Source organism: Toxorhynchites rutilus, chromosome 3, assembly GCF_029784135.1.
Source record: "Toxorhynchites rutilus septentrionalis strain SRP chromosome 3, ASM2978413v1, whole genome shotgun sequence".
NCBI lineage: Eukaryota > Metazoa > Arthropoda > Insecta > Diptera > Culicidae > Toxorhynchites > Toxorhynchites rutilus.
In genome coordinates, this window is record NC_073746.1 from 204393950 (window position 1) to 204420431 (window position 26482).

Below are 26482 nucleotides of genomic sequence, written 5' to 3' on the forward strand. Positions count from 1 at the left end.
AACTTCAAGGAATACGTTGCAAAAGGATATGCCAGGAAATTGACTTCAACAGAATTATTAACACCGACACCTAAAGTGTATTACCTGCCCCATTTCATCGTTATAAATCCGAATAAGAAAAAGCCCCGCCTGGTGTTTGATGCAAAGGCAGAAGTGAAAGGCGTTTCACTAAATTCTGCTCTGTTATCGGGGCCGGACGCGACAACATCCATATTCGGAATATTGTTACGTTTTAGAGAAGGATACATAGCAGTATGTGGTGACATCATGGAAATGTTTCACCAGGTGAGAATTAGATCAGAGGATCAACATGTCCTACGTTTCCTTTGGAGAGACTGTGATACGAGTAAACCCCCCGAAGAATACATCATGATGGTTATGATATTTGGAGCTACTTGTTCGCCCGTTTGCGCACAGGCAGTGAAAAATTTTAATGCAAAAAAATTCGAACAAACTCACGCAGTAGCTTCGAACGCAATAATAAAACAACATTACGTTGATGATTATCTGGACAGTTTTCACAACCAAGCAGAAGCAGTTAAAGTAGTCAACGACGTAATGAATATTCATGACAAAGGAGGTTTCTTCATCAGGAATTTCATATCAAACAATCGAGACCTTCTCAACACGCTCCCTCGAGACAGGGTGCTGGATTCAAACAAAAAAGATATAGACGACAAAGAGTCGCAAGTAGAAAAGGTTCTAGGGTTGCACTGGAACACTCAACACGACTATTTTAGCTACCAACTAAGGTTAGATAAATTGAGCGCAGAAGCTGCGAAAACATTGCATACACCCACTAAAAGAGAAATACTCGCATTCGTAATGAGTATCTACGACCCATTAGGACTAATTTCCCACAAGACTATTGAAGGGAAAATCATACTTCAAGAACTGCATAAGGAATCAATTGAATGGGATGATGCGGCCCCACAACATATTCTGTTGAAATGGCAAAATTGGATTAAAACTTTAAAAGTCATGGGAAATCTAAAGATACCAAGAAGTCTTCGAATAAAGATCGGAGTCCCATTAGAACTACATACATTTGTAGATGCAAGTGAAAATGCATTTGCCGCAGTGGTTTACCTAAAGTGCGGATCTAACGTAAGCCTAGTGGCAGCGAAAGCAAGAGTGGCGCCTATCAAAGCACTCTCAATACCTCGTTTAGAATTACAAGCAGCTGTATTGGGTACTCGTCTAGCTGACACGGTTATGAATGAAATGCGTCCAACGATATCTAGAAGAGTTTATTGGTCAGACTCACAAACAGTCCTAGCATGGATAAGATCTGATCATCGAAAATATAAACCATTCGTGGCTCATCGTATAGGAGAGATTTTAGACTCCACAACAATCAAACAATGGCGATGGGTTCCATCACTTCAAAATCCGGCAGATGAAGCCACAAAAGAGACAAAGAAGAACTCTATATGGATAAACGGGCCCGGATTCTTACATCTACATGAACATAAATGGCCTACGCAATGTACTATCCCGGAAAACATAGAGACGTCAACGGAGATAATAGGAATGCACACAGAGGTACAACAATTCAACTTCATTCAAGAAAATCGTTATTCCAGTTGGTGGAAACTTCTTTTGCACCTATGCATCCTGAAGAAATTTGTCGACTGGCTGAAAAACAAGAAAATGTCAAAGGCGATAACACAGAATGATCGAGAGGTCGTAGAAAGAGCACTATATAAAAAAGCTCAGTGGGAAATGTTCCCTAATGAAATGAGGGATTTAACCCGTAATGGACTCTTAACGGAAAAGGGACATTTATCGGGACTTAGTCCATTCCTAGATGAATTCGGTGTTATGCGAAGCAAAGGTAGACTAGAAAACTTATCCGCTTTAAAAGATTCATCTCGTCGATTGATCATTTTGCCACAGAAGCATCATATTACACATCTCATCACGAAATCGTATCACGAAAGATATCTTCATCATGGTGATGAAACAGTAATTGGTGCCCTCCAAACCAAATATTGGATTATTACAGCACGCGCTGTATTGAAAAATGTGAAAAAATATTGTCAAAAATGTATTATCTGGAGAGCAAAGCCAAATCCGCCAATGATGGCAGCACTACCTGACTTCAGAGTGAAACCTTACTTGCATCCATTCACACATACGGGAGTGGATTACTTTGGTCCTTTCGAAGTGAGTGTTCGAAGGTCTACTGAAAAAAGGTGGGGAGTGATATTTACATGCCTATCAAGTCGAGCAGCCCATATCGAGATGGCCGAAAGACTAGACACTGATAGCTTTTTAGTATGCTTTAAGAATTTTCAACATCGACGAGGAAAGGTATCACATCTCTACAGTGACAATGGTACCAACTTCATAGGAGCTAGAAACGAAATACGTGAACTTCAAGCATGGGTAAATCGAATCAACAACACAATGGACAAGGGACAAGCAGCAGCGCTCGAAATAAAATGGAACTTTAACCCACCAACAGCGCCGCACTTCGGCGGTGCATGGGAGCGATTAATAAGAATTATAAAAACATCACTTAAACATATGTTCGAGAACTGCAAGAAACCTACACCAGAATTATTGAGAGCAGGTTTTATTCAAGCTGAATTCATATTAAACTCCAGGCCCCTTACTCATATACCAATCGAAACATTTGACGACGAAGTCCTAACACCATTCCACATATTGATCGGAAGGGCTGGAGAACATACATCTCCACTTGCGCCAATTGTAGACGGCTTTGAAAAAGAACACTAGAAATTAGCACAGCACTACGGACAGTTATTCTGGAATCGTTGGAAGAAGGAATATCTTCCAACTCTCATCAAAAGAAATAAATGGACGGAAGAGGTTATTCCAATAATGGAAAATGACGTAGTTATCATAACAGATGACAAAGTTCCTGCTGGAAGATGGCTGAAAGGTCGTATAATCAAAGTCTATCCTGGCAAGGACGGGCAAGTTCGAAAAGCAGACATTCAAACTGAAAGAGGAGTTCTGAACAGGCCAGCTACTAAAATCGCTGTCATCGACGTTACCGGAAAAAGACAACCACTGCAAAAACTCGAAAATATTCAACCTTCCACAACGAAGGGTACAACAACCAATCATGTTACGATCATTCAATGTAACGAGGTCATCAGTAACAACATCGATAGTAACAACGTTGGTAATATAAAACGTAAAAACTCAGATGAAAACTTCTCTAATTGGGGAAAGCGGAATAAATTGGACATCGACGAAATCAAAAGATTGCGGGACAAACATCAAAAAGAACACCCGCCAAAGCCAACAGTCAAAAGAGGTAAACGAATCAAACCATGCAGCTGGACCAAGGCATTTCTACTCAGCACCACGTTATTGTCTATCATATCACCATCGGCACCATTGAGGATTCAACCGATAAACAAAGATGGACTTATATTCCATCATGAAGGAACGTGCTTAGTACAAAGAGGTCTATGGACAACGAATATAGAAACTAATATTAGTCCAACAGAGGATATTAGACAAAAACGATTCAAAAACGTCTGACTGACACATTGAGTAAAATAACAGGAATTATCAAAGATGATACTATTACTGAATTGACAATTGCAGTTGAGCAACAATGTAAAGTTGCCATTAATGAAATACAAACAGTCAGTCAACCAAGAATAAGAATAAAACGAAGTAGAGGAATTTTCGGGCTCATGAAAGATTTACTGTTCGGTGGTAATGACTTAGAAGATCAGTTACAAATGATACGGCACGAAGTTACATCAGTTGTCAAATTCAATTAACAATATAGAAGAAACAACAATCACATTAAAAACTCAATTGAACAAAAAGATATATGATATACACGAAGGTCTAAATAGATTAACAAAACAATATGATTCAAAACGTGCTGAAATTGCAACGAAAAGACTATTAGAAACAATTGTGCTCACTCGTCAGATAGTTGAAAGCATTTTAAATAGATATAAATTGATACGGTTCAATCCAATCACAGAGACAGAAAGATTACAAGTACTCGAAAAGATGGAAGAACAACTACCTCATGATTGTATATTGCCAAAAGAAGAATTTGCAAGTCATTATGAAATCGTCATGAAAAACAATTCAATTCAAGTAAGATTAACAACCATAATTGTGAACAGGGAATACTTTGAATTATTTAAAGTGATAGCAATCCCTAGAGAGCAAAATAGATCTATTATTGACATAAATAATTCATTAATAGCAATCAATCATCATGAACAGTATTTCTATATATCAGATGAATTAATCAAATTGAATGATAGCTATTTTTTAACTCAGCAAAAAACATTCTATACAGAACCAGATTGTATTTCAGCTGCCATATTACATAAGATGCCACAAGAAATTTGTAAAATTAAAACACTTAGGAACGATTATTTTAAACTTGTAACTTTATCTCATCCTAATGTTATATTATATTATACGCAAAACCCTTGTACAATGTTGATACATTGTGACCAGACAACTGTAACACCGCCTCACTATGCTGCTATAGTTTACATGGATCCAGGATGTGAAATACGTTCGAAAAGTAGTGTAACATACGCAAGTAGTACAGGTGAAATAAAGAGTACAAAGATTTTCTTCAAGGGCAAGGAAGAAATTCCACATCAAATAGACTTAAAACCAACAATTGAATTCGGCAACTTAACAGAAGATAGACTTGCAACTACATCTTCCGATGATAGCAAAACAGTGAGTCATCATAATTGGCTAGCATTATCTTTGACCATTGGCATATTGTTCACATTAATATTAGGTGTAATTATTACGGTCTTATACTACATGAATCAAAGAAAAACAAATGAACCACAAGAAATTGCTATGTCAGAAAATCCACAACCTCAACCAAGAAGAAAACCTTTACCAAAACCAACTGTTAAACAATCCATAGACGAAAGTTCATGCTAAAATTTATGATGATATAAAATATTATCACGGCGAGTGATTAGTTTACGTAACTTTGCAAGTTACGGGGGCCGGGATGTTACCGCCGTGATAAAATTAGTTCAAATCACTCCACATAGCGGGACCGAAAAATGAAAACATAAACAGATGTAAACATAAATTATCTGAAGAAAAAAAAAACCATGTGTTTTTTCTCTCCTTCGCTTTTTTATGAGAATAGAATTTTATGACCTTGACGGAAGGCGCAAGCAAGCTATATCACTTATCCAGGGCATTTAAAGTATAAGCATAATGCACTTGTTTATATTGAGACCCGCGCTACACATATAGCCTAGCACTACAAGCGAAGGATAGAAATATATGTAGATGGAAAAGTCCCCCGCATGTCAAGCGGGAAACCGATGCATTTTCGGTAATTTGAATATGATAGAGAGATCTTTCTCTCCCTTTCTTAGTTTTAACTTAGATTAAGAACCTATGTATATAAACCTCAAAATTTGTAAAATAAAGTTAGTTCTATTCTACAGTTCAACCGGGACTGTTCTATTAACCTCTGTTCGTGAGGTCCGAAATCCTTCTGGTAATCCAGTAGAGAATCTTTTGGTTCCATTTCAAGGTGCATAGTCCTTCAACATAGTGAGGAAACTAGCTAGAAAACGAACCAGACCAAGAGTCTCTATTGGATTCACTAGCGCACTTAGCTCAAGCGAAAACTCTTTTCTCCCTTCCAGTGTCATAGGCCTGCTGAATAGCAAGGCAACTAGGAGGAAGCGGGAAAGGCCGAGTAATAGCTTATTCTAAGCGCAAAAATAGTCCGCCAAAGAACAGTTGGTCCGCGTCGGTATTTTTAGTTTCGTCGGTTAAGAAAGTCTCGCTACCTCGAACCTTCGCACGAGGAGACTTTTAGAACGCGCGTAACACCTCAACAGGTGAGAAACCCCGCGAGGGTGGCTGTGACGGATTGCGCGTCAAGTTGGAGGGCAATTTCTAATCGGTTCACGTTTCGACGGGTAAATGGATGGCTGCGAAATGGACATAAGCGCCGCGGAAGGAAATGGAGAAAAAAAATATTCAGAAAAAGGGAAGGATCAACGCTATTCAGCTTTGTAAACTCGAGAAGTGCATGAGCTATTCAGCTTTGTAAACTCGAGAAGTGCATGAGCACAGTCGCCCCCTGAAGTAGTCGCCTAGATGTGGTCCCAGGGGGAATGAGGCAACGAGTAGAGGGCTTGGTTTTTGTGGGTGCGATCCCCACTCGACGTCTGGGTAATGTAAGGCTGGTAGAGCGTTCCTCACCTCTATAAAAAAACCGGAAGTGGGTTATATCTATCGTATAACCGCAAGGGTGACGTAGGACTATCGTTGATTTAGAGATCATTTGTTTGAAGTTGAATCTAAATCCATTCTGAATGAATGAATAAATGAATATTTGTGGGACTTCGAAAACGAGAGCGTTACGTTGGAGGCACAAGGTTTTATGCATCCAATATAGGATTCGAAAAACCTTGTTCTGAAGAATAATCTTCAGAAGCTAACCTGCTAACTGTACTTGATTGACAAATCACAAACCCAAATGTATATTTTATGGATAGAAAACATTAAAATAAACTCTTTCGCTTGAATGTAATTTTCAATTCCAAGGGGAACTGGCAGATTATTTTCCAGCAACGATTAGATATTTCCACATTTTCCTCGATACTGGAAGCCCACCAGTTGTTAATACTAACTCGATAACCACCTGTTAATAGTACTTGATTGAAAAATATTTGGTCACAGTGTTACATGGATAGAAAACATTCAAATAAACTCTTTCACATGAATGTATTTTTGAATTCCCAGAGGAACTGGCAGATAATTTTCCAGCAATGATTAGATCTTTCCGGAACTTTCTCGATGCTGAATGGCATCCAAACGGAAAGAATTCTGCGCGTGTATGTGTCGATCCTTCGCCGTCCACCTCCTCCAGCACGTTAGGCAACGATGTTGTCTTGTCGATGTCCTCACGAAAAATGAATGTGTCTCACCACCAGAATATCACTTAAGTATGCTTTTCGTGTGTGATTGAATCGAGAGAAGGTGTGGTTTACGATGGCAATTTGGAAGGCAAACTAGAGGGGAGTGAACTCTCTGAGCTCGGAACTTTCGGCGACTGAGCAATAATCGATTGCGGGCGCATACAATATTGGATACGGAAATATCCTACTGATGGGGAAGAATAATCTTCAGAAGCTATCCTGTTAATTGCGATTGATTGAAAAATCACAAAACCAAATGTATTTGGTCACAGTGTTACATGGATAGAAAACATTAAAATAAACTCTTTCACATGAATGTATTTTTAAATTCCCAGAGGAACTGGCAGATTATTTTCAGTAACGATTAGATATTTCCACATTTTCCTCGATACTGGAAGCCCACCAGTGGTTAATACTAACTCGATAACCACCTGTTAATAGTACTTGATTGAAAAATATTTGGTCACAGTGTTACATGGATAGGAAACATTCAAATAAACTCTTTCACATGAATGTATTTTTAAATTCCCAGAGGAACTGGCAGATTATTTTCCAGGAATGATTAGATCTTTCCGGAACTTTCTCAATGCTGAATGGCATCCAAACGGAAAGAATTCCGCGCGTGTATGTGTGTAGCGATGTCTTCCCGGGGAACCGTTTGTGGCATCACTCTCCTCCTGATGGATTCCCTTCTGGCCTAGGGTGCACAAACAGGCTCTTGGTCACACCGTTCATCCGCGCTTTCATGATAAACGAAGAGCTTCACCACAACAGCGACAACATGCTCCAATCGCTGTTCAATTAGAACTGAGTGGATTTCCGAGCGGCGCTCGCTTATATACCGATTGGTGATTTCAATAGCCCGTTTTGAAAGCAATTTTAAGACTATTGAAACAAGTTTTTGGATCAAAAAGTAACAAGTATAGAACGCGTAGACATTTTATCTTTCAAATGAAGTTTTTTTTCATACCATTTCGTTCAGTTGTTTAGGAGCTATTAACGCTCAAAATCTCGTTCTCCGGCGTAACGCTTTCGTTTTCGAAACTTTGATTTTACACCCCAGTATAGAAATGAAAGACGTAGTCCTACGTCAAAAAACACACACAGTGGAGGAAACACCAGAACACGTGGTATTCGAGTGTCCCAGGTTCACCGCAAGACGCGAGGGGCTGCCTGCCCTTCATGCCAGGAACATAGTGAAATGTGTCGCGAGGAGGGCACCTGGAACGCTGTGAACAGTGTAATCGTGCACATCAACGGATCAACGCTAGTTAGCGTTGAAAACTCGTGAAGTGCATGAGCACAGCCGCCCCCTGAAGTAGTCGCCTAGATGTGGTCCCGGGGGGCATGAGGCTACGAGTAGAGGGCTTGGTTTTTGTGGGTGCGATCCCCACTCGACGTCTGGGTTATCCCTTCCCAGATAAGGCTGGAAGAGCGTTCCTGGAAAGAAGTGATCGTTGCTGAAAAGTAATCTGCCAGTTCCCCTTGTAATTGAAAATTACATTAAAGCGAGTTTATTTTAATGTTTTCTATCCATATAATACTGCGACCACATACATTTGGTTTTGTGATTTGTTAATCAAGTATAGTTAGCAGGAAAGCTTCTGAAGATCATTGTTCAGAGCAAGGTTTTTTGTATCCATTATTGGATGCATAAAACCTTGAGCCTCCAACGTAACGCTCTCGTTTTCGAAGTCCCCCAAATATTCATTTATTCATTCATTCATTCAATGGATTTAGATTCAACTTCAAACAAATTATCTCCTAATCAACGATAGTCCTACGTCACCCTTGCGGTTATACCATAGATATAACCCACTTCCTGTTTTTAGTCCGTAAAAATACCACCGCTCACTAGCAACGCAAATGGAACGAAGATGAATTGGGCCGGTGGCTTCACTCAATTATCCCTAAAGACGCGTCCACATTACGCCAATCGGCCTTGGCCGCCTGGTAAACCCGACTAAATGTGGACATACCGCCCGGGCTTGCCGACGTGCCGAAAACCGAATTGAATCAAACCGAACCCAACCCGAAACAAGTGGGTCTGGTTCGAGAAAGTCGAACCAAAATAAAACGAAGTAAATTAGCGTTGACGACATTGTGCTTCGTGTGTTCGTGACGGCTTCGTGCACCCGATGGGACTCCGGCTTCGTGTACCCGATAAGGCGTCCACATTACATAACGAACCGAATATGCCGCCTGGTACAGGTCGATCGGCATCATTCGGCATAATGTGGACGCGCCTTAAGGTTAGCCTCAAACCATGGTTCAACTTGAGTCGGGACTTTATTCGCATCTTCTCCCGACTCATGTCCAAGGTCTCGCGAGAGCAGCCGCCGAGTGTAGAGGTGCTTTTCGACCGCTCCGACGTTTTTTATTTCGTTTCTTTTTCAAGCGTCTGTAGTGTGGAGAAAAAAATACTGTTTCAAAAACAGTCCGAAACGTTTGGCCGAAAAAATCTAGTGAAGATAGCTTAGACGGATTTTGAATATTTTATTGAGCTCTGTGCGTTAGGTAGAATTTACTTTCATTTTGCATTGGAGAAACAAGCAAATCTAAGTTTAACGTTTCGGTGTGCTGATTAAATGCTTTTATTTCTGCCAATTGCGTGCCCCAACGCTTGGCTGTGTGTGTTTTGTGCGAAACAGTCTCCTGAGCAGATATCGGGCTGTATCGGAGAGCGAAACCCGCTTCAAGCTAATGACACGCAGAGAACAAAAAGGTTAAGTCCCATTACTCTATTTTTCTCTTTTTCTCAGAGATTGTATTTCTCTATCCCTCGCATAAAAATGGAGTGTGGTCGTACGAGTTGCGTACGGTCGTGGAATTTCAGCTGCATGGAATGGTACTGGTGTGAGTGCATTGCTTTCCTTCACTTTGTTCGGGCTCGCTGCTTCGGGCGGGCCGAGTGGTTTGTTTCCTTTCGCCGGTCGTGCAGTCATCAAAATCTGAACAAAGTGAAGGAAAGCAATGCACTCACACCAGTACCATTCCATGCAGCTGAAATTCCACGACCGTACGCAACTCGTACGACCACACTCCATTTTTATGCGAGGGATAGAGAAATACAATCTCTGAGAAAAAGAGAAAAATAGAGTAATGGGACTTAACCTTTTTGTTCTCTGCGTGTCATTAGCTTGAAGCGGGTTTCGCTCTCCGTGTGAGTCCGTATTCACTGTCAACGTAACCTTGAGTGCAGTTATATTGAGTCGAAACACATACGATGGTTTGATTGTACGATGGCTGGCGATGGGTGGCAGGCTATTTTGTTCGCTTGGAGTTCCCGATTCCGGGTGGGGCGAGGGGTCACTGGCCGCCGCACCTATGTAATTCTGTGTATCTAACCAAAATGGAACCAGTGTGGAATTAGTATGAATATAGTACAGTGATTCGCCTCTAATTGGACATCTAGCTAATTGAACAAACATGTAATGCGACACGAACAATTGGACATTTTCGCCTCTAACTACATTTTTGTAAACATCCTTTGTGTAACTTTCTGCAACATATCAATATCAATTTTTAGAAGTGTTTTCAACCTAAATTATTTATTTTGCACACTTTTCTAATGGTTATTTGTTTGATTTTCAATGATTTTCATGTTTTAACTTGTTTTTCGTATTGTGTTGTGTTTGTTGATATGTCTAGTTACAAGTCACAATCGTCTCTAATGCGACACTGAATGTTGCCTCGGTATGTACAATTAGAGGTGAACCAGTGCTTTAATATCTCTAGTGTGTTAATTTATATTATAATGGAGAACGATTGTTCCTAGATGAGTTCTCTCGGTTACCTTCTCAGGTTTCCCAGTTAAAAGATGCAGTTGCGATTGGATTTCGAAAACAAATGCGTGCAAGAAATGAAAAATCTGATTAATGTTATGTTAATCTGATCGGGTGGCTAATATCATAGTAACATTCCTTCCCTTTCTCTGGTGACTGTAAGGACGTGGCCGGCGTCGTTATTGACCATTTAAAGCTCGAATCGCCGAGAATTGCACAACGAGAATGATTTGCTAGTCCCAAGCGTCATTCTGAGTGTTCTCTGTGCCATTTGGTTGGTTCAGGTCAATCACGGAGAGCAACTACGAATTGTACAGTCTACCTAAGCTCAAGTTCAAGGTCTTCTCCCGACTCATGTCCAATCACTGCTCTTTAGATGCGCTACTTCTTCGTTTCAATCTTGCCGACAACAAGTCTGCGTTTGTGGCCATTGTTACCACGAAATCGAACACGTTGTTTGGTCGTACGAGCTATATCTTGTCATCAGATCAAATTTAGAAAACTTCCTTTCGGGCCCGAGGAAGGCAGCCCAATGTGCCGGTGAGAGATGTGTTGGCTTGGTTAGACCTTGATTACATGTCCCAAGTATATGTTTTCCTTAAAGCTATCGATCTTCGAGTGTGATTGATACATTCTTTCGCGAGCTATCGGTTCCCTTCCTTCTAACATTAGAATAAGTTAAACTGTAAATACATATTAGATGTAAAGATAGTTTTAAGAATTGAGTGTGATGTGATTGAGCGGAAGTGTGAGTGTGAACATTGTTACAATCTCCTTACATCCCATCCTAGTAATCGGTTTCCTATTTTATTAAACATATAATTAAGGAAAGTTAATTATATGTTTAGTTAGTTAAGAGTTTGGCTCCTTTGAACATATGTAACTGAGCCTGTAAAAATAAACGGATTAATAAAAAACCAGGAAGTGGGTTATATCTATGGTATAACCGCAAGGGTGACGTAGGACTATCGTTGATTTAGAGATCATTTGTATGAAGTTGAATCTGAATTCATTCTGAATGAATGAATATTTGGAGAACTTCGAAAACGAGAGCGTTACGTTGGAGGCACAAGGTTTTATGCATCCAATATTGGATACGGAAATATCCTACTGATGGGGAAGAATAATCTTCAGAAGCTATCCTGTTGATTGCGATTGATTGAAAAATCACAAAACCTAATGTATTTGGTCACAGTGTTACATGGATAGAAAACATTCAATTAAACTCTTTCACATGAATATATTTTGAAAATTGCCAAAGGAACTGGCAGATTATTTTCAGTAACGATTAGATATTTCCACATTTTCCTCGATACTGGAAGCCTACCAGTGGTTAATGCCAACTCGATAACCACCTGTTAATAGCACTTGATTGAAACATATTTGGTCACAGTGTTACATGGATAGAAAACATTCAATTAAATTCTTTCACATGAATATATTTTGAAAATTCCCAAAGGAACTGGCAGATTATTTTCAGTAACGATTAGATATTTCCACATTTTCCTCGATACTGGAAGCCCACCAGTGGTTAATGCCAACTCGATAACCACCTGTTAATAGCACTTGATTGAAATATATTTGGTCACAGTGTTACATGGATAGAAAACATTCAATTAAACTCTTTCACATGAATATATTTTGAAAATTCCCAAAGGAACTGGCAGATTATTTTCAGTAACGATTAGATATTTCCACATTTTCCTCGATACTGGAAGCCTACCAGTGGTTAATGCCAACTCGATAACCACCTGTTAATAGCACTTGATTGAAACATATTTGGTCACAGTGTTACATGGATAGAAAACATTCAATTAAATTCTTTCACATGAATATATTTTGAAAATTCCCAAAGGAACTGGCAGATTATTTTCAGTAACGATTAGATATTTCCACATTTTCCTCGATACTGGAAGCCCACCAGTGGTTAATGCCAACTCGATAACCACCTGTTAATAGCACTTGATTGAAATATATTTGGTCACAGTGTTACATGGATAGAAAACATTCAATTAAACTCTTTCACATGAATATATTTTGAAAATTCCCAAAGGAACTGGCAGATTATTTTCAGTAACGATTAAATATTTCCACATTTTCCTCGATACTGGAAGCCTACCAGTGGTTAATGCCAACTCGATAACCACCTGTTAATAGCACTTGATTGAAACATATTTGGTCACAGTGTTACATGGATAGAAAACATTCAATTAAATTCTTTCACATGAATATATTTTGAAAATTCCCAAAGGAACTGGCAGATTATTTTCAGTAACGATTAGATATTTCCACATTTTCCTCGATACTGGAAGCCCACCAGTGGTTAATGCCAACTCGATAACCACCTGTTAATAGCACTTGATTGAAATATATTTGGTCACAGTGTTACATGGATAGAAAACATTCAATTAAACTCTTTCACATGAATATATTTTGAAAATTCCCAAAGGAACTGGCAGATTATTTTCAGTAACGATTAGATATTTCCACATTTTCCTCGATACTGGAAGCCTACCAGTGGTTAATGCCAACTCGATAACCACCTGTTAATAGCACTTGATTGAAACATATTTGGTCACAGTGTTACATGGATAGAAAACATTCAATTAAATTCTTTCACATGAATATATTTTGAAAATTCCCAAAGGAACTGGCAGATTATTTTCAGTAACGATTAGATATTTCCACATTTTCCTCGATACTGGAAGCCCACCAGTGGTTAATGCCAACTCGATAACCACCTGTTAATAGCACTTGATTGAAACATATTTGGTCACAGTGTTACATGGATAGAAAACATTCAATTAAATTCTTTCACATGAATATATTTTGAAAATTCCCAAAGGAACTGGCAGATTATTTTCAGTAACGATTAGATATTTCCACATTTTCCTCGATACTGGAAGCCCACCAGTGGTTATTGCCAACTCGATAACCACCTGTTAATAGCACTTGATTGAAACATATTTGGTCACAGTGTTACATGGATAGAAAACATTCAATTAAATTCTTTCACATGAATATATTTTGAAAATTCCCAAAGGAACTGGCAGATTATTTTCAGTAACGATTAGATATTTCCACATTTTCCTCGATACTGGAAGCCCACCAGTGGTTAATGCCAACTCGATAACCACCTGTTAATAGCACTTGATTGAAATATATTTGGTCACAGTGTTACATGGATAGAAAACATTCAATTAAATTCTTTCACATGAATATATTTTGAAAATTCCCAAAGGAACTGGCAGATTATTTTCAGTAACGATTAGATATTTCCACATTTTCCTCGATACTGGAAGCCCACCAGTGGTTAATGCCAACTCGATAACCACCTGTTAATAGCACTTGATTGAAACATATTTGGTCACAGTGTTACATGGATAGAAAACATTCAATTAAATTCTTTCACATGAATATATTTTGAAAATTCCCAAAGGAACTGGCAGATTATTTTCAGTAACGATTAGATATTTCCACATTTTCCTCGATACTGGAAGCCCACCAGTGGTTAATGCCAACTCGATAACCACCTGTTAATAGCACTTGATTGAAATATATTTGGTCACAGTGTTACATGGATAGAAAACATTCAATTAAATTCTTTCACATGAATATATTTTGAAAATTCCCAAAGGAACTGGCAGATTATTTTCAGTAACGATTAGATATTTCCACATTTTCCTCGATACTGGAAGCCCACCAGTGGTTAATGCCAACTCGATAACCACCTGTTAATAGCACTTGATTGAAACATATTTGGTCACAGTGTTACATGGATAGAAAACATTCAATTAAATTCTTTCACATGAATATATTTTGAAAATTCCCAAAGAAACTGGCAGATTATTTTCAGTAACGATTAGATATTTCCACATTTTCCTCGATACTGGAAGCCCACCAGTGGTTATTGCCAACTCGATAACCACCTGTTAATAGCACTTGATTGAAACATATTTGGTCACAGTGTTACATGGATAGAAAACATTCAATTAAATTCTTTCACATGAATATATTTTGAAAATTCCCAAAGGAACTGGCAGATTATTTTCAGTAACGATTAGATATTTCCACATTTTCCTCGATACTGGAAGCCCACCAGTGGTTAATGCCAACTCGATAACCACCTGTTAATAGCACTTGATTGAAATATATTTGGTCACAGTGTTACATGGATAGAAAACATTCAATTAAACTCTTTCACATGAATATATTTTGAAAATTCCCAAAGGAACTGGCAGATTATTTTCAGTAACGATTAGATATTTCCACATTTTCCTCGATACTGGAAGCCTACCAGTGGTTAATGCCAACTCGATAACCACCTGTTAATAGCACTTGATTGAAACATATTTGGTCACAGTGTTACATGGATAGAAAACATTCAATTAAATTCTTTCACATGAATATATTTTGAAAATTCCCAAAGGAACTGGCAGATTATTTTCAGTAACGATTAGATATTTCCACATTTTCCTCGATACTGGAAGCCCACCAGTGGTTAATGCCAACTCGATAACCACCTGTTAATAGCACTTGATTGAAACATATTTGGTCACAGTGTTACATGGATAGAAAACATTCAATTAAACTCTTTCACATGAATATATTTTGAAAATTCCCAAAGGAACTGGCAGATTATTTTCCAGCAATGATTAGATATTTCCACATTTTCCTCGATACTGGAAGCCTACCAGTGGTTAATGCCAACTCGATAACCACCTGTTAATAGCACTTGATTGAAACATATTTGGTCACAGTGTTACATGGATAGAAAACATTCAATTAAATTCTTTCACATGAATATATTTTGAAAATTCCCAAAGGAACTGGCAGATTATTTTCAGTAACGATTAGATATTTCCACATTTTCCTCGATACTGGAAGCCCACCAGTGGTTAATGCCAACTCGATAACCACCTGTTAATAGCACTTGATTGAAACATATTTGGTCACAGTGTTACATGGATAGAAAACATTCAATTAAATTCTTTCACATGAATATATTTTGAAAATTCCCAAAGGAACTGGCAGATTATTTTCAGTAACGATTAGATATTTCCACATTTTCCTCGATACTGGAAGCCCACCAGTGGTTATTGCCAACTCGATAACCACCTGTTAATAGCACTTGATTGAAACATATTTGGTCACAGTGTTACATGGATAGAAAACATTCAATTAAATTCTTTCAGATGAATATATTTTGAAAATTCCCAAAGGAACTGGCAGATTATTTTCAGTAACGATTAGATATTTCCACATTTTCCTCGATACTGGAAGCCCACCAGTGGTTAATGCCAACTCGATAACCACCTGTTAATAGCACTTGATTGAAATATATTTGGTCACAGTGGTACATGGATAGAAAACATTCAATTAAATTCTTTCACATGAATATATTTTGAAAATTCCCAAAGGAACTGGCAGATTATTTTCAGTAACGATTAGATATTTCCACATTTTCCTCGATACTGGAAGCCCACCAGTGGTTAATGCCAACTCGATAACCACCTGTTAATAGCACTTGATTGAAACATATTTGGTCACAGTGTTACATGGATAGAAAACATTCAATTAAATTCTTTCACATGAATATATTTTGAAAATTCTCAAAGGAACTGGCAGATTATTTTCAGTAACGATTAGATATTTCCACATTTTCCTCGATACTGGAAGCCCACCAGTGGTTAATGCCAACTCGATAACCACCTGTTAATAGCACTTGATTGAAATATATTTGGTCACAGTGTTACATGGATAGAAAACATTCAATTAAATTCTTTCACATGAATATATTTTGAAAATTCCCAAAGGAACTGGCAGATTATTTTCAGTAACGATTAGATATTTCCACATTTTCCTCGATACTGGAAGCCCACCAGTGGTTAATGCCAACTCGATAACCACCTGTTAATAGCACTTGATTGAAATATATTTGGTCACAGTGTTACATGGATAGAAAACATTCAATTAAACTCTTTCACATGAATATATTTTGAAAATTCCCAAAGGAACTGGCAGATTATTTTCAGTAACGATTAGATATTTCCACATTTTCCTCGATACTGGAAGCCTACCAGTGGTTAATGCCAACTCGATAACCACCTGTTAATAGCACTTGATTGAAACATATTTGGTCACAGTGTTACATGGATAGAAAACATTCAATTAAATTCTTTCACATGAATATATTTTGAAAATTCCCAAAGGAACTGGCAGATTATTTTCAGTAACGATTAGATATTTCCACATTTTCCTCGATACTGGAAGCCCACCAGTGGTTAATGCCAACTCGATAACCACCTGTTAATAGCACTTGATTGAAATATATTTGGTCACAGTGTTACATGGATAGAAAACATTCAATTAAACTCTTTCACATGAATATATTTTGAAAATTCCCAAAGGAACTGGCAGACTATTTTCAGTAACGATTAGATATTTCCACATTTTCCTCGATACTGGAAGCCTACCAGTGGTTAATGCCAACTCGATAACCACCTGTTAATAGCACTTGATTGAAACATATTTGGTCACAGTGTTACATGGATAGAAAACATTCAATTAAATTCTTTCACATGAATATATTTTGAAAATTCCCAAAGGAACTGGCAGATTATTTTCAGTAACGATTAGATATTTCCACATTTTCCTCGATACTGGAAGCCCACCAGTGGTTAATGCCAACTCGATAACCACCTGTTAATAGCACTTGATTGAAATATATTTGGTCACAGTGTTACATGGATAGAAAACATTCAATTAAACTCTTTCACATGAATATATTTTGAAAATTCCCAAAGGAACTGGCAGATTATTTTCAGTAACGATTAGATATTTCCACATTTTCCTCGATACTGGAAGCCTACCAGTGGTTAATGCCAACTCGATAACCACCTGTTAATAGCACTTGATTGAAACATATTTGGTCACAGTGTTACATGGATAGAAAACATTCAATTAAATTCTTTCACATGAATATATTTTGAAAATTCCCAAAGGAACTGGCAGATTATTTTCAGTAACGATTAGATATTTCCACATTTTCCTCGATACTGGAAGCCCACCAGTGGTTAATGCCAACTCGATAACCACCTGTTAATAGCACTTGATTGAAATATATTTGGTCACAGTGTTACATGGATAGAAAACATTCAATTAAACTCTTTCACATGAATATATTTTGAAAATTCCCAAAGGAACTGGCAGATTATTTTCAGTAACGATTAGATATTTCCACATTTTCCTCGATACTGGAAGCCTACCAGTGGTTAATGCCAACTCGATAACCACCTGTTAATAGCACTTGATTGAAACATATTTGGTCACAGTGTTACATGGATAGAAAACATTCAATTAAATTCTTTCACATGAATATATTTTGAAAATTCCCAAAGGAACTGGCAGATTATTTTCAGTAACGATTAGATATTTCCACATTTTCCTCGATACTGGAAGCCCACCAGTGGTTAATGCCAACTCGATAACCACCTGTTAATAGCACTTGATTGAAACATATTTGGTCACAGTGTTACATGGATAGAAAACATTCAATTAAATTCTTTCACATGAATATATTTTGAAAATTCCCAAAGGAACTGGCAGATTATTTTCAGTAACGATTAGATATTTCCACATTTTCCTCGATACTGGAAGCCCACCAGTGGTTATTGCCAACTCGATAACCACCTGTTAATAGCACTTGATTGAAACATATTTGGTCACAGTGTTACATGGATAGAAAACATTCAATTAAATTCTTTCACATGAATATATTTTGAAAATTCCCAAAGGAACTGGCAGATTATTTTCAGTAACGATTAGATATTTCCACATTTTCCTCGATACTGGAAGCCCACCAGTGGTTAATGCCAACTCGATAACCACCTGTTAATAGCACTTGATTGAAACATATTTGGTCACAGTGTTACATGGATAGAAAACATTCAATTAAACTCTTTCACATGAATATATTTTGAAAATTCCCAAAGGAACTGGCAGATTATTTTCCAGCAATGATTAGATCTTTCCGGAACTTTCTCGATGCTGAATGGCATCCTAACGGAAAGTGTTCTGCGCGTGTATGTGTCGATCCTTCGCCGTCCACCTCCTCCAGCACGTTAGGCAACGATGTTGTCTTGTCGATGTCCTCACGAAAAATGAATGTGTCTCACCACCAGAATATTGCTTAAGTATGCTTTTTGTGTGTGATTGAATCGAGAGAAGGTGTGGTTTACGATGGCAATTTGGAAGGCAAACTAGAGGGGAATGAACTCACTGAGCTCGGAACTTTCGGCGACTGAGCAATAATCGATTGCGGGCGCATACAATATTGGATACGGAAATATCCTACTGATGGGGAAGAATAATCTTCTGAAGCTATCCTGTTAATTGCGATTGATTGAAAAACTACAAAACCAAATGTATTTGATCACAGTGTTACATGGAAAGAAAACATTCAAATAAACTCTTTAACATGAATATATTTTGAAAATTCCCAAAGGAACTGGCAGATTATTTTCAGTAACGATTAGATATTTCCACATTTTCCTCGATACTGGAAGCCCACCAGTGGTTAATGCCAACTCGATAACCACCTGTTAATAGCACTTGATTGAAACATATTTGGTCACAGTGTTACATGGATAGAAAACATTCAATTAAACTCTTTCACATGAATATATTTTGAAAATTCCCAAAGGAACTGGCAGATTATTTTCCAGCAATGATTAGATATTTCCACATTTTCCTCGATACTGGAAGCCCACCAGTGGTTAATGCCAACTCGATAACCACCTGTTAATAGCACTTGATTGAAACATATTTGGTCACAGTGTAACATGGATAGAAAACATTCAATTAAACTCTTTCACATGAATATATTTTGAAAATTCCCAGAGGAACTGGCAGATTATTTTCAGTAACGATTAGATATTTCCACATTTTCCTCGATACTGGAAGCCCACCAGTGGTTAATGCCAACTCGATAACCACCTGTTAATAGCACTTGATTGAAACATATTTGGTCACAGTGTAACATGGATAGAAAACATTCAATTAAACTGTTTCACATGAATATATTTTGAAAATTCCCAAAGGAACTGGCAGATTATTTTCAGTAACGATTAGATATTTCCACATTTTCCTCGATACTGGAAGCCCACCAGTGGTTAATGCCAACTCGATAACCACCTGTTAATAGCACTTGATTGAAACATATTTGGTCACAGTGTAACATGGATAGAAAACATTCAATTAAACTCTTTCACATGAATATATTTTGAAAATTCCCAGAGGAACTGGCAGATTATTTTCAGTAACGATTAGATATTTCCACATTTTCCTCGATACTGGAAGCCCACCAGTGGTTAATGCCAACTCGATAACCACCTGTTAATAGCCGCGCGTGTATGTGTGTGTAGCGATGTCTTCCCAGGGAACCGTTTGTGGCATCACTCTCCTCCTGATAGATTCCCTTCTGGCCTAGGGTGCACAAACAGGCTCTTGGTGACACAACTTTCATCCGCACTTTCATGATGAATAAAGAGCTTCACCGCAACAGCGACAACATGCTCCAATCGCTGTTCAATTAGAACTGAGTGGATTTCCGAGCGCCGCTCGCTTATATACCGATTGGTGATTTCAATAGCCTGTTTTGAAAGCAATTTTAAGACTATTGAAACAAGTTTTTGGATCAAAAAGTAACAAGTATATAACGCGTAGACATTTTATCTTTCGAATGAATTGTTTATCATACCATTTCGTTCAGTTGTTTAGGAGGTATTAACGCTCAACATCTCGGTCTCCGGCGTAACGCTTTCGTTTTCGAAACTTTGATTTTACACCCCGGTATAGAAATGAAAGACGTAGTCCTACGTCAAAAAACACTGGTACACGCGTTTTTGTTGTCGTTCTGAATACAATCATTGTATTTGGCATGGAAATGTGAATAACGCGAATTTGATTTTGTTTCAGGAACTCTTGTGCACCGTAGGAAACGAGGATCCTGAACTATTTCGCTTCCCGCGGTTCGAAGAATCACGTCAGCGACTGTTGAATAGAATTTTTAGAAAGGATTTCAAGAAGAAGGCACTGTCCTCCATTAAACTGCAAATGTCGGAGGATGTCATAGTTGGTGTAAGCATATATTCTCTATCAAGGTTAGTTTGAGTTATTCAACTACTGCAATTTTTACAAATAATTTTTTTTAAGAAAACCGCGGTTTCCTGTTAAAGTAACATTAGCAAGAGATTCTAATGAAACTATCTTCACCAAAAGATCATACGTTATGTGCACTGTAGGAGAAGATGGTGAAAGTTCGATAACGCCACTTCTCCCGGGCGATCAAAGGTAAAAGTACGTTCATTTTTCTTTCTTATTGTAATAAGTATTTCGTGCTAGGAAAATTCAAAGCGTTGGTGGTGAAAAAATTAGCTTCACTGCCAACGAAGTAATTTCGATGAAACAAATGCTGCAGCCTGGACTACGGTTGTTGGGATTTAAACCTTTCTCTAAACTATCACCTGCAAACCATCTACGCAGTTCTCTTTTTGTGTATCCGGATGAAGCTACAATAAACGGTTCCAGCATCCTTTTTCGTGCACTGTATGAGAAGTGCCTTGAGAAACAAAAAGCAGCCTTCTGCATCTTGACTATGCGACGCAAGCAACCGTCCAAGTGAGTATTAAAGTTGATCGATTTTTCAATTTCAATACCCATAGCACTGCCCATGTTTGTATAGGAGACGTAAACGACAAAATAAACAAAATCGATTTTTTCGCTGTTTCCCATTCTACACAATGTAATACGTTTGCTCAACATGCATACAAACATTTTTTGTTCGAAAACATTAGAGTAATTTTGAAAAATCGTTTCCGTAAAATCACTGTTTGTCCTCATAACAGGCGTAGTTCCATACAGCTTTCATACATCGTTCGAAATTAACAATTGTCAGTATTATGTGCTAGAGGCTAAATCCACATTTGAATCGCATTCTTCGTAGAGTCCAAACATGTTTGTCAGGATGGTGTCTTATTACTTAGTGTTTCCTAATAGATGAATATAAGAAATCATTGAAATGCTGCTCTGATAATTACTATTTTCTGTACACGATGAACAAAGAAAAGCAATTGCGCATTGTTTCTCCTCCAAGCGCTTCGATGGGTAAGTTCTCCAGGACCTCTGGACTATTGGAGCTCCATTTACGCAGCTCAAGGCCCCCTCCGGCCAGTAGGGATTGAACTTGCTTCTGGTGTTTTATGGCTTCTTCTACCGTGTTTGCTCCCGAGAGAAAGTCATCCATGTAAAAATCTTCTTGCACGGTCCGTGCTGCAAGTTCGTACTTCTGAGCGGAATCCAAAGCCAGTTGCTTCAGCACACGTGTGGCGAGAAATGACGATGGGGACAAGCCGTACGTGACGGTTAGCAGTTCGTACACCTGAATTGGTTCTGATGGATCACATCGCCACAGGATTCGTTGAAGGGGAATGTCATCGAGGTGGATTAAGATTTGCCGGTACATTTTCGTGACATCAGCGACCAAAGCGATAAGGTGTTTCCGGAAGCGGAGCATCAGATCCAGAAGTTCATCCTGAATCGTAGGGCCGGTGAGTAGAGCTTCGTTCAGCGAATGATTTGTGGACGTTTTCGCCGATCCATCGAAGACTACCCGTACCTTTGTGGTGGAACTAGATTCCTTAAATACCGGGTGGTGGGGAAGGTAGCAGACCGTTTTATCTTTATCCAAGCGATAATCGTCTGCTTCACCGATGTATTTCATTTGGCCCAGCTCGATGTATTACTTCATGAAATCCACGTACTGCGATCGTAGGTTTGGGTCTCGTTCCAATCGTTTCTCTGTCTGAAGAAATCGTCGCAGAGCCGTCTGCTTCGATTCGCCAACCATGCTACTGAAGTTCATGCGTTTGGGATATCGCACGATATATCTGCCGGTGTCATCGCGTGTGAATGTGTTCACGAAGTGCATCTCGCAGTCCTCCTCTTCCTGTGACCGTGGCGTTTTGATCGTCAACTCTTCAACCGTCCAGAATTTTTGCAACGTGACAGCTGACCCGTGTTGATTCATCCATGCGTTTTGCTTCGCCGGCTGCCACCCATCCGAACACCGTATTGACAAATACTGGAAGCGCATCGTCGACCTTGCGAATTTGCAACCGGCCACCATCGCGTACATGGAAATCGTAAAAGTACTGTGCACCCAATACCAAATCGATCGGACCAGAGATGTTGAATCCAGGATCGGCTAGAACCATATCGGGTGGAATTTTCCGTTGCGTTTGTGGAAGCGAGACAGATGGCTGGTCGTCGGTGACCTGCCCCAGAACCAGAAAATCCAATGACGTCGAGAAATTCTGCACCCGAGAAGAAACTGTGGTGGAAACTTCGAAGGCCGTGCGGCTTCGTGATCGTCCTATTCCAGTTATTTCCACCTTCCTGTCCCGCCGTGATAATTGAAGCAGCTTGCAGAGATTTTCCGACATCAGGTTGACTTGGGAACCAGAATACAAAAGTGCCTTTGCGTGGTGGGCCCTTCCCCATACGTCCTTCACGTTTAGCAAAACCGTGAGCAGAAATGAGTGTGACCTTGGCTGCCCCATCGCCATGTTGGTTGAAACTGATGCTACCGAACTAGAAACCAATTGACCAGAGTTCGAAGCGCCGCCGGAAATTGATGGAGCAGAAGTGTTACCGTTTTCATTCGCTGGAGTGGGGATAGGAGCAGAACTAGATCCAGAACCAGGGAAACCAGAATGCAGCAACGAATGATGTTTTTTGGAGCACGTTTTGCATCGAAATTTAGACGGACAATCTCTCGCTAAATGATTCCGACCCAGGCAGTTGCTGCAGAGCCGCTTGGAGTTTGTAAGCTGCAGCTGTTTATCCACCGGAAGACTAGCGAAAGTTGGGCAGTAATCCAATGCTTCTCACTGCAGGCGAAGCAGCTTGGGAGCGAGTTCTCAGTCGCCGAGTTAACCGAAACTTTAGTTGGACGGAATTTGCTACCCCTGGATGACGACGAAGACGTGGAGAACATCTGCTGATCGACAGAGACGGCATCCAGCACCCGAGTTTGCCTTTTGAGGAATTCGACCAGTGAAGTGTACGACGGTTCTCTATCCGGTGTGACATTTTCCTCCCAACGCTTCTGTATGACCTCGTCCAACTTCGAGACCATTAGATGCACCAGCATCGCTCCCCATACATTCGTCTTCTCCCCTAGTTGATCCAGGATCTTCGTGTTACGTCCGAAACAGTCGATGAGTTCATGCAGGCCAGTCGCTGATTCCCTCTTGATTCTAGGATATTCGAACAAGGCGTTCAAATGACGTTTCTTGAGGAGGTATTTGTTGGAGAACCGATCAACCAGACTATCCCAAGCCACCCTGTAATTAGCCTCACTCATCGCATACGAATCGATCAACTTCAAAGCATCGCCCTTCAGAGAAGCACGCAAATAATGGAACTTTTGTATGTCGGTTAGTTCCACCGAGGAGTCGATTAAAGCCACGTAAGTGTCGTGAAACGGAAGCCAATTTTGGAAATTGCCATCAAACTCTGGTAGGTTTATTTGAGGAAGTCGTACGGAAGCATGTACATGAGGGACGTTGTTTGTGTGTGTAGTCGCAGTATTTGGTGTCGCATGTTCTGGAGTTAATTTTCTCGCCAACCCTGCCCTTACCTCGAAATATTTATCCTTGAAATCGGCCCTCGACTGCTGGTAATCCAGTAAGCTTTCTTCGTTGTCCTCCATGCCTTCGATGTCGCTCTGGAGATCGTCGAACTCCTGATATTTTTGATCGAGCTTCTCCAAACGAATCTTGACCGCTTGCTCATCGAATTCCTGTGTTGTTTTCAGGAAGTGGTCCATCCGTTCCACGAAGTTGATGACGCAGTCCCTGCTGCGTATCAATGCCTTGTACTTCCTCGACGTTGACATGCTGCTGGCACCGGATGATATTCACGAAGAGCGGACAAGAACTGTGAAGCAAAGAAACCAGCAGAGTACCTCCCAGAAGAAAGTATTGTTCGTTGGACAGGAACTCACCTGGTGAGCCTGTCAAATAGGCCGTGTATTGAATTATAGTTGTCTCAGCTTTGCCCTTCGTCGTCTGGTGTCCAAATTTGAATTTTGCACTCCCCAGAAGCTCTCAAACAGTCGATATCGTCTAACGTCCACCAAGCTGTATTAGAAGTGTTCTTAAGAGTCCTTCCATAGTCCAATTAACGCGTAAGAACCGTTTTTGTATCCGGCCACCAAGAACTCCGTCAAATTAGATAGAAATGTAGGACCTTGAAGGCCTGTCTAATGAGCCTTGTATTATATTTCAATCTCTCCTTAATCCTGATTCCAAAATCCGTGATGGCAGCGCCCAGTGAATTCACATTGATCGTGATGACGCCTCGTGATTGTGTAACGAGTGAAAATGGCGCCAATTCAATTGTCCAAAGACCCAATGGCGTCTCTGCGTCGGTACGTTTCCAAAGAACCACTATCCTGGTCGTGACACCAATGTTGTGACCTCCGAAAAATTGTGGTCTTTCCAATTCCCGACGCGTATTAGATTCCCGGGGTGATTAAATCGCGCTCTCCCTTTATTTGTTGCGTGGGCTGCTTTCTATGGTATAAAGTCGCTACGAAAGCTTCTTTCTCTTCGAGCTTATTTATTGCACGCGATCACACACAACATTGTACAATATGGTACAACATTTAAAAACTTTATTACACGTTATATTTACACAAGACGAACTCTTTATTTGACAATTAACACTACATTTATTTTACTTAGTTACTTTAATTCTAATATTTTCTATGATGGCCGGCCGTGCGCCTTTTGTTAATTGGACATTCAAAACTGAGAGCAACATGGATGCCGCGCCTTTTTATATCGTAACAATGTTACGACAGTAGTGTAATTTCGTACTGCTCGAAAATGATCGGCACCTATCGGAAAATAGTGCAGCCGCGTATTCGCTACAGTGGAGCTTTTTCGACTACGACTACAGTTGAGCTTTTCAGACTACCTTCTACACTACTGCTATGACTACTATAGTCTTTTTCGTATCATACAGTTATAATTACCTAAATTTCTGCATTTGAATCTTCGAGTAGATAATGAAACAATCAGATCAGTGGTAAAATTAAAATAATATTGGTTCTTAGCATTATAACTCCTCGGAATCAACATTGAATTATTCCGCATACTCAGCATTTACTCATACCGTTGGAGTAAGTTACTCCACCATCTTTATGCGATTGATCGTGATATCGGTAAATCATTGCCTTTACACATTCAACTAATTGAAAAAACACGAACCTGCTGTCATATCATATCCCAGAGTATTCTTCAGGAAAAAAGTTCTATCATATACTCGCAACAAATCAAAAGCACCTTTTTCCAGACAGTCCACTAAATTTCTTCCAAACCTTTTTGATGTTATCCGATAACAACTGAAACTACCGACGGAGACGTTTTGACTCTTATCGGAATTGTAAATACAAATGTTCATTGAAACGATTGATTGTCCGCATAAACAGACGCAAGCGTTTTCCAAATGGAAAAAAATATGTTATAATCCACAAAATCACCTAGGTCCTCTTTTTGCCGATAATATCATTCAACTGGACAGATCATTTCATCGGAAATTTGCATGGTTATGCTTGTAGGTCAAAAAACAACAAAAATGCGTTTTCCCAACACTAATGGTGTTGTCGATTACGTCTCCAATGCAATCATGGAC

General features: G+C 39.3%; 1 protein-coding gene across 1 annotated transcript in view; it reads left to right on the forward strand.

The window, feature by feature from the left end:
- The window catches only part of LOC129774619 (X-ray repair cross-complementing protein 5), a 63330-nt gene that overhangs the window by 25055 nt on the left and 11793 nt on the right, over positions 1 to 26482 (forward strand). Inside the window, exons 4-6 of the mRNA XM_055778390.1 lie at positions 20699 to 20883; positions 20936 to 21073; positions 21125 to 21400. Of these exons, the coding sequence (XP_055634365.1) occupies positions 20699 to 20883; positions 20936 to 21073; positions 21125 to 21400 (599 nt within the window). The remainder of the gene's footprint in view (positions 1 to 20698; positions 20884 to 20935; positions 21074 to 21124; positions 21401 to 26482) is intronic.